The sequence below is a fragment of the Colobus angolensis genome, unplaced genomic scaffold, assembly GCF_000951035.1.
Source record: "Colobus angolensis palliatus isolate OR3802 unplaced genomic scaffold, Cang.pa_1.0 Scaffold162, whole genome shotgun sequence".
NCBI classification, from domain to species: Eukaryota; Metazoa; Chordata; class Mammalia; order Primates; family Cercopithecidae; genus Colobus; species Colobus angolensis.
In genome coordinates this window covers 6295446-6305853 of record NW_012114733.1, presented here as the reverse complement: position 1 = coordinate 6305853, position 10408 = coordinate 6295446, and the positions used below count along the sequence as shown (strand labels likewise).

Below are 10408 nucleotides of genomic sequence, written 5' to 3'. Positions count from 1 at the left end.
ACATATGTAACAAACCTGCACGTTATGCACATGTACCCTAGAACTTAAAGTATAATAAAAAAAAAATAAAAAAAAAAAGAAAACAGGCACTCTCTTATACTGCTGGTTAGTTTATAAATTGCTAGTGAGTTCCTGCAGTACAATTTGAGAATATGTATAAAAAGCCTCAAAACTCTTTTAACACAGTTTACTTTTAAGAATTTATTCTAATAATCAGAATTGTGCAACAGAAGATGTACAGAGCTGATCCACTAAAGCATTATTTATAATATTTAAAGAATGGGAAACAACTAAGTGCCAACTAACAAAAGACTGATTTTTAAAATTATAATTTTATTTATAAACTTTCTTAAAGTGGAATCCTGGACAGGAAGAAGCCATTATATGATGCTGAAAGAGGCTTTTATTATAAAAGCAAAAGCTTATAATTGTTAACTGGAAAAAGGTAATTAAAAACTATGTAGATTACTAGATCAATTTAGTGGAAGGGAAAGCCTATGTTTATTGTATATGTTTGAATATAGCTAGAAGGATGTATATCAAAATTCCACCCATGGTTGTCTCTGCAGATAGAATTCAGGATGACTGTCATTTAGTGCTTGGTACTTTTCCATGTTTTCCACATTTTCTGCAGTGAATAAGAATTATATAATCAGGAAAAACAATACATTTTGCAGCTTTTCATAGGGCAGCATCTCTCAAACTAGACAGTTCACGCCTCCTTTTCCACTTCCATCCACTCCCAGCATGCCCCCAATGTATAAAACACTAAGCTGATTCTCTCCATCTTCTCTTTATCCCTAGTAAAATGTTGAACTTTGCCTCTTATTGAACTGTTGCCCGTTATTCTTTCTCTCCATTGATGAAATACACAAACCAAGGCTCACAAATAAATGCAACCATTCCAAATTACTAAAAGTAAGTTCCATATTTCACCAAGCCAATTCCCAATTCCTGTTTCTTTGCTCATCCTGAAAAAAAAAATTCCATAGAAGGACTCAAATAATAAATACATAGTCAAAAACACTTGTCAGTGAACCATTAAGGTGTTGTCTTTTAAGGTTATAAAATTATGCTAAGGAATCAAATATGCCAGAAAACAATGAGATAATGACCCATCTCTGGCTGACCCATAAAAGGGACTGCATAAGATACATGGCTTAAGCAGTCTGTGCCCTGACTACTGTCAGTTTCACCATTAATTATGATTTCTGCCTTCAAGGCATGGGCTGGACTTGCCACAGAAAGGAAGCTGAAGGCTTCCCAATGACACCCACCGCATGAGCACAGTTCATTTTACATGCAGCACTCAGCAAGTCTGAAGAGTCCCTTAAGGCATAATCATCAATGGGAAAATGACAGCAGCTTCCCATCACAAAAAGTCTCAGGTGAAAAACAAGTTTCTATCTCATGAAAAAATGGGCATAAATAAATGATTCAGGAACTATGATTTCAGAGTCTCAAATAGTGACTAGGAGGGACAACACAGAGATACAAGAGGGGAGAACGGGGTTAGAAGGAAAGAAAGGAAGAAGACACAAGATTCCAGAACTGCAAGGCACATAGCAGGTTACTGATCCCAAAGAAGAGGAAGCAGGGGCTTAGAGAGTAAAATTCCTTTGCAAGACCACAGTTATGGCAGAACCAGAACTAAGAGGCAGAAACTATGGATTGTGTTTTTCCAAGAAAATAACTTCCAGACGATAAAATAATTTATTTCAAACATAAAAATAGACCTTAAACACTGTACAGTATTTTAGTTTTATGCCCCTCCCACCTAATATCAACCTTGAGAGCGATAAAACTTTGTCTGAGGGGTGATTTCCCTTTTCTATTCAATTCCCTCCTTTGTAGATAGATACATGGCATTTATAGTACCTACTTACTCTGGAACCTAATCGACATTGTGTTGGAATGTTATGTAACTCAAACACGAAAGTATGCCTTTCCAGACACATCAGAAAGTCTTAAAATTTATGCTTTGTATCGTTACTCTCTCTACTAGGCCCCTAAACTTCAACTATTTTATTACGCAGATAGAGGTACTTAACAAATATTTAAGTAGATGGGTAGCTGGATGGATGCACAGGTGGACAAAACAGATTGTAGAGCTGCCTGGAAACTATGCATCATATTCATAGAAAACCTGGCAGGTAAGATAGGTGTACATGGACCATGCAAATTTGCTAGGCCATGATATGACTGCTTCACCAGAAACTGACAAATTTACACACCATGTTTCAGTCACTGAGGCCCCACAATCTCAAATTAGGTATTCATTTCACTCACACCACAAGACAGTAGGTGTTAAACCATTCCTCCCAATTAAGATGATATGATGGCACATACTTAGTTTTAGACATATTCCCCTACAAACCTCAAATAGAGAGAGTTGCTTGAGTGTGTAAGTGTATGAGTGTGTGTATTTGTGTGTGTGTATTTGTGTGTGTGTGTATTTTTGTGTGTGTGTATTTGTGTGTGTGTGTGTGTGTGCGTGTGTGTGTGTGTATTCAGAAAGAGAGGGAAAACACTCATGGGGTGTGTTTATACCATAAAGAAAGGGGAAAAAAAAGTTAACTTGAGACCTGGTATCTGAAGGAGGTATATTCAGGTTGGCTGCATTCATTGCCCTCTGTAAGCTAGGACTGATCTGGTTGCATGCTGTAGAGACCTGGCTTGCTGGAGGTGAAATGGGTCCCAGTCGCTGAACCATCATGGGACTGCTGGTGACCACTAGATTGTTGCAGCTGCCTTTTCCAATGGACTTGCACTGAGGCCCAAAGCCAAGAGCCCCTAAAAACAAATGAATCAGGTTAGCTTTCATGTCCCTTACATCAGAAATCAGTAAACACAGACATGTGCATGCTTATATCAGGACCCATCTTTAGAGACAGTCCTCAGATCATTTCTTTATTTTTTTTAATACTGATGATAGCAAAAAGCTTTCTCCAATTCTAATGACAAAGCCATAATGCTATAAGAGAAAACTTCCCATAATCAGCACTCATACAAAATGTGCTTAAATTTTACTCCTTCTATGTATGTGTCCAGTTATACTAAAAATCATATTTTATAATATCCTTCCCTAAAGGATTAAGGTGGTAAGTAGATGGGATTGCCTGTATCAAACCAAGTTTTTTCCTAGAATAGCTAATATCTTGAATCACCCAGCAAGGAAAAAACCTGTTTAACTGGTTTACTTCATTCCAAATCTGTACTTCGAAAAAGTCTCTTTACAAGAATATAGTCTGGCTGTGTCTCTCTGCTCTTGACTTTTTCTCCTCATCTCAACACATTGTCATTGGACATCTACCCAATTTTTAAAAAAATCAGGATGACAGAGTTGTAAACAAAATGCTCATTTGAAAAACAGCATGGTAACCAAATTGGACATAGATTTTTCATTTTCATTAGTAACAATCAGTGTAGTAAAAGCTGGTACATACCCAAAGGGGAAAGAAAAAAAGGAACCCACAAGAGTCTTTGTCGTTATGGAGAAGTGAAAACCAAAGACTTTGAGAAAGGCAAACACTGCCATGACTCATTTATAAAAAAATCATAATGAGTTGAATCATTCTAGACATTCTTTTTACACGGATGCATTTTTTCAAACTTTTTTTGTCAAGTACCTCGTCAAGTCTCAGTAACTATACACTCTGTTCTCATCTCTAGCAAACAAAAATATATACGATCTCAGTCTTTAACAAATTAAGCTTTACATTTTTCTCAGCAAATTTCCCATCTTTTTCATTGATATATTTGGGATCAAAGTAGGAAGAAAAGTGTCACTGTCACTTTTCTTAGCTGTAGGGGTTCATAATTTCCTGTTTTGTTTTCCCCAAAATTAAATCTATTGATTTAGTGCCTTTACTTGTCATCTTTTGTAACATTCTTCCCAAGAGCCCTCCAAACAACAGAACAAACAAGACATTGGAGCAATTACTGTTTCCATCAATGCAGCCCTATCTCAAAAATGCTGGGGAGTCACAGCATCATTAGCTGCCAGGAATCCTGGTCTAGTGCAGACTTACGGGACACTAAAATCCAAGTGGCAATTGACCTGCACAAAATCACACAGGGATTCAAAGAGAGAACAGAAACTGATTCTACTAGAGTGTATTTTGATGACACCTGTGTGTTTAAATTTAGGCTCTGATATGCCTAGTTTCTTCCTTGTACACTTTCCAAGATTATTCGCTCCAAAAGAAATTTCTCTGATTTTCTTTCCCAGATACATAAACCAGAACCTCTCCTTTACCCCTCCCATTGCAGTTTATATCTGATCCATCTTCTGTGCCTTAAAAGATGAGTTACAGATATTCCGTTTTCATAAGTCATAAGGCACTGTTTTATCAGGGCTTCATCTTGACACCAAGAATAGTAGGTACACTTTTATGTAATGCATCATCAATTCAACATCTTTAAAAATCTCAATAAGCTACATGAATTAGCTTTTCAAACTCCCTTTTTACCTTGAAAAAAAGGCAATGTGATGGTTCATAGCCTAGTCCAGTATATAAGACTGAATGAATGAATTCTCTATATGAATTCTCTCCCCGGGTCCCATTGCTACTAGCCACTACTATTAAAAGCAACATTAAATATCAAGTATTCTGTCAAATTTCATGTCACATATTTATCTAAGGAACTCAGTCATTCCATGCCTATTTCCTCTTCAGTAAAAAGGTATTAATATCTATCTACCTCTAAAACAAAGACATAGCAGCTGGAACAGCATCCAAGAAATACTACTTGATGGCAAAACATACTAATAGATAATTTCATAAAACTAAAATGGCACATATTGTAAGGTGTACCATTATTTTATGTACCAGTAAGAACATGAACTGCCAGTCCAACTAGTGCATGATGTCCAGATTTCAGAGATGTTGTAATGTAAAAACATGCACACCTTAGAACCAATACAAACTAATGTGATCACTGAAACATTTATTTTAACCCTTACTTGTTCATGCTCTTCTGTCTGCCTGGAATGCCTTTACCCTAACTTATCCACCTAGTGAGCACCTCTGCATCTTTAAGGTCCAATTCAAGGGTCACCTCCTATATGACCTCCTCCTACACTACCTGGTAGGCAGATCTGACCACTGCTTCTTTCATTTGTCCACATCTGCCATCACACATGTGCCTCAGTACCCACAGCACTTCAGGGAACTAGACTCTGTATGTGCCTGCCATCCTCTCATTTTTATACTTCACTGCTGTTTAAAGACAAAGTCCTTGTTTGAGGCATCTCTACTTCCTTAGCACCTAACCTACGGTCTAATGCACATTACATAATAAAGTCTATCCAGTGAAATTAGAATGAATGAATGAAAATAAAAGATCCATATAAGTGAATATTAAATACTGACAAGTTATTCCACTGAAACTCTCCTGGTTATCTTTTTTGATACACAGTGCCATTTTTCAAAAAGCAAAAACAAAAAAACTCCAAGTCAATCCCCTTTGATGCCTCGCCACAGAATTGCTAACTAGATCTGAATGGAATATGAAGTCAGTGGGGGTAGTAATTATAAATCTATCTTTCTGGGCCAGAATTTTACACTGGTCAAGGCTGCCTCTGTAACTGTCTACTCTGGATTTATACATTCACACTGTTTCTTGCTTTGTAGTAAAGAAATGCTAATTATCTCCCTAATATCTCCACATTCTTACTATACTACCTCCTACTCCCAAATTCACTGGTCAGCTTTATACTTGATCTTAGCCAAGAGGCCAAGAAGCAATCACTGGTCAACTTTAACCCCATCTAAACACAAATGGTATCACAAATGGTATCCCTGAAGCATGAAAATTAATGGTGAACTTCTTGGGAACATATAAATGTTTGTGGTACAACTATGAGGATGTTCTGGAAAATGGAAAATAGCATCATCTGTCTCACACATGCAGGCAAACAAGTGTGGCCAAGAGCCACTGTGCTCAATACAGCCATCTAAATTTTTTTCATAATGCCAGAAGCATAATGAACACCTATACCTCCAGACTACTCAGAATTGTGCAGTGTCTTGGAGTGTGGGCTCTGGAGACAGCTTGCCCGGGATCTGCTATTTGGGGACTTAGGCAAATTACTTAACATTTTTGTGCTATATTTCTCCATGTCTATGTCTTCTCATCTGCAAAACAGGAATAAAGTTAACCCTCCCTCTGATACGGTTTGGATCTGTGTCCCCACCCAAAACTCACATTCAACTGTAATGCCCAGTTTTGGAGTCAGGGCCTGGTGGGAGGTAACTGGATCATCGAGATAGAGCCTTCATGAATGGTTTTGCACTGTCCCTTTGGTACTATTCTCGTGTTAAGAGTTCCCATGAGATCTGGTTGTATAAAAGTGTGTGGTACTGCCCACGGCTCTCCCGTCCTCCTGCTCCGGCCATGTAAGATGTGACTGCTTCACCTTCACCTTCTGCCATCACTGAAAGTTTCCTGAGGCCACCCCAAATGCTGTTATGCTTCCTGTTAAGCCTGCAGAACTGTGAGCCAATTAAACCTCTTTTCTTTATAAATTACCTTGTCTCAGGTATTTCTTTACAGCAATGTGAGAGCAGACTAATAAACTTCATAAGGTTGTTATGCCTCTAGTATTAACAACATACATAGAGGACTCAGCACACTATCAAGCACATAGTAGGTACTTACTGGATGTTAACTACTATTGTTATTATTGATACTATGATTGTTACATGCCTGTCATTGCTTTTTTGCTCCATTCTCTTTCTAAAGAAAACATTCCTTTACAATTCCTTGTGCAAAACAAGATAGTAAATGATGCTGTTTAATTCTCTTCTCATTTCCAATATTCTTTCTGCTTTAAGTCTACAGCCAATTTTTTTAAAAAACACCACGTGTCATCACAGAAGAAAAGTTTTCAATTGGCCAAGTTTGAATGTCCCTTAGCTTGTTATTCCTGAAAACAAACCATACAACTTTTCTGACTACCAGATGTGCCAACGACTTGTGCACTGGTTTTCATTTTGAAATACTGCTTATTTTTAGAGACTACACGATGTATTTTAAAAATGTGTTTACTGTTCAAATGAGGACCTAAGTGGATGGCATTCTGAGTACCACATACATTCTAGCCAAAATCAGTGTATGCTAGTAGGGAATGCAAACGTTTTGCATTTTCAAATTTCTGAACCTAGAGTTCATCTTAGCAGGGCATGTTTTTAATTAATGTCTTCATTAGTTAAAAGGGTTCTCTTGAAGTCAAATGGCTGATTATGTCACAATTATCACTACTGAGGCTGCATTATTCAGAACTATTTATGTGTATCCACTGGTTCTAAAAATGACATAGATACAGGGAGAACAAAAATGAAATATATTTGGGAAGAGCAGAGAGAAGTAACCAACAGTAACATTGTTATTGTTCATTTATCTGACTCTTATCAAATGCCAACCACTAGCCAGGCAGTCCACAGAGAAAATGGTGAGCAAGATTAACCCAGTCCCCCATGGAGCCCACAATCTAGCCATGAAGATGCACACCAAACCAACCATTCATTATGAAAGAGGTGATCCCTGCTACTAGGCGGGGTCATATAAAATGACATTCTTAACAGGTCTAAAATGATCATATAAGAGCAATTTCTATATGGTTCAACCTAACACACATGCAAGGTGTTATAGAAACAGAAATATATGTATTAGGGTTTGAGTCCTGCCTCCCACCCTTACTGGCTGTGTGATATCCAGAAGGTCCTTAAGGTCTCTGTGCCTCAGCGTACTGTTCTAAAATGGGGACAGTAATAATAACTAACTCATAAGGTTGTTCTGAGGACTAAAAGGGTTAGTAAATATTAATATATGCCCCACTGCCTCTAAGCAGCAGGGTTTTCTTCCCAAACTTTTCCTTGAAAACATTTTTAAAGCTACAGAAAAATCACAAGAATAGTAAGATGAGCTTCAATTTATCTAATGTTCTATCTATCTATCCATCTCTCTATATAAACTTATTTTGTATTAGGAGTATTAATTTTTGAAACATTTAAGAATAAGTTGCAGATTTCATGTCTTTCATTGCTAAATATATAACCATAATACAATCATTGAGTTCAAGACACTTAGCAATGATATAGTAGTAGTATGTAATATACCATCTACACTCAAATGTTACTTATAGAACAATTGTTTTCCAATCCAGGATCATGCATTGGAAACACAGGTTTTGAGACTCACATTCAGGTGGGCATTCAAGAATGGGATATCACCAACTAGGGTTGGGATATCACTCGACACTTGGGCACTAAAAGCAGACAGAAAAGTGGAAAAGATGGTGGAAGGAAAGAAGTGAGAGGTTAACAGTACATAGCACAGTAGTTAAGAGCCATAGATTTCCATCCTGGCTCCACCACTGCCTAGCTGTGTGACCTTAGACAAGTTACTTAAGCTCTCTGTGCCTCAGTGTCCTGATCTCTCAATGAGGTTAACACTAGCAGTTACCTCAGTTTAGAGGATTAAAAAGTCTAATATATGTAATAGTGCCTGGCACTTAATAAATTCATTGTTAGTTCTATTTATATTTTATTAAAGAACTTGTCTCTCGTATGGTACCTTTCTGATATTGTTTCTAGCATCTCTTCTTCTGAGTGCCCAGAAACAGCATGCTGATGCCTTCCAGCCCAAGACCTTCTACACACACACACACATGCACACACGTGCACACACACACACAGCGTACATCTGTCCTTGCCTGAGCAGGCTCCAGACTTTATTTAGGCCATTCTTGTTCCTCATATCCATTTTCTCTTTTTTCTCAGCTATTTTAGAAAAGAATGATTACTTCAAACTAAGGTGGCAGTGACTAGCAAAATACCTCAAGAACATTTTACCACAAAACAATAATACAATAGAAAATAAGTAAAATTTCAAAACGTGGCAAGAAAGACTGAAAGGAATATTTTTTTAAACCTTTCAACCATACCCTTTTACTGTGCAAACCTGTTTTATATAAGCCTGGCCCTTTTATTTCCTAGCAAGCACAAATTCAACATACAGTTGAAGTAGAGTTGAAAGCCAACTGAGATTATTTGCAAATGAAGTTTTTGCAACTTTGAGGCTCAAAGTTTCCCATTATTTCCAGTTCTAAGCACCTAACTATCCCTAACTGGCAAGGCTTCCTTTAATAATGAAATTAATGCCTAATATAAAATATGAGTCTTACACCTCCTTCAAAAGCAAATAAGTCCCAGATGCTATTGGAAAATATTTTGATTTTGCATGGGAAATGGGGGCTGGCCTCCACAGCCAGCTTGTGGATGTAACTTTGGTCATTTAGCAGAGTAATTTTACCTCTTAGTCTTAGTTTCTTCCATCTCTAAAAGACAAATAATACTATACACCTTACATGGGTGCTTCAAGGATTAGTGAGACCCAACATATATGATGTGCCTGCTCAGTAAATAGTAGTTATAATTTTTGTTAATATTATTGTCATTATTACATTATGGAATGATATTTTTAGTAACGCAAATCGAGCCATAATGGGGAGAATGAATATCTAACTTAGGTGTGCAAAATGGTGGGAACACTTCTTTCTAGCCATCTTTTAAGAAAGGAATTGTCTCTCGGTACGCCCTGGCTCTTCTCTGCCATCGTAGAAAGAGTGAGTGGGGATGAGTAGTTCAGGGAACCCTTCTTGTTTTCCTCTGGGAACTAAGCTTACCTACCATGAAGAGACAGAGTTCTTTGCCACATGGTATATGCCTTACCTAGGAGGCTTGTCCTGAAAGAACTGCCCTGGACTAGGGAGATAAGATGGCCTAATTCTACGGTCCAGTCAGCAGGTCCACTGGACTGTCACACAAAGTTGTGCCTTCCCACACATCCTCTATCAGGAAAAAGAAAGAGAGATTCTGGTGGGAAAGAAATGTATTATTTATTGTGGGTCTCCTCATAGACCCCAAATTATGTGAGGAATTATGGCATACACATTTCATCCCTGAGGTTTATGAGCTTAGCACATGTTAAAGCATTGTCTAGAATTGTCTATTTAGATAGCATTATCTCTCGTTTATTTGGGATTACCTTTATTGCTATTTTAAATTTAAAAATAATATGTATTTGTATATGTGTGCATGTGCTTTAAAAGGCAAATAATGCAAAGTTATAAAAAGAAAAAGCTCATATTCCCCCCACACACACATATATCATTCCCTTAAGGTAATGAACTCTTAACAGCCGAATGTGTATCCTCCCACGTTCTTCTCTAAATTCATTCAAATATGAGTATGTATGTTCTAATTCTTTTTTTTTGAGACGGAGTCTCACTCTGTCGCCCAGGCTGGACTGCAGTGGCCGGATCTCAGCTCACTGCAAGCTCTGCCTCCCGGGTTCACACCATTCTCCTGCCTCAGCCTCCCGAGTAGCTGGGACTACAGGC

At 37.7% G+C, this 10408-nt stretch overlaps 1 protein-coding gene across 2 annotated transcripts in view; it reads right to left on the bottom strand.

The window, feature by feature from the left end:
- GLIS3 (GLIS family zinc finger 3) overlaps nt 1-10408 on the bottom strand; it is a 484272-nt gene that overhangs the window by 315949 nt on the left and 157915 nt on the right. For both annotated transcript variants that reach the window (XM_011937348.1, XM_011937349.1), the window contains one exon: nt 2586-2793. In XM_011937348.1, the coding sequence (XP_011792738.1) occupies nt 2586-2793 (208 nt within the window). The remainder of the gene's footprint in view (nt 1-2585; nt 2794-10408) is intronic.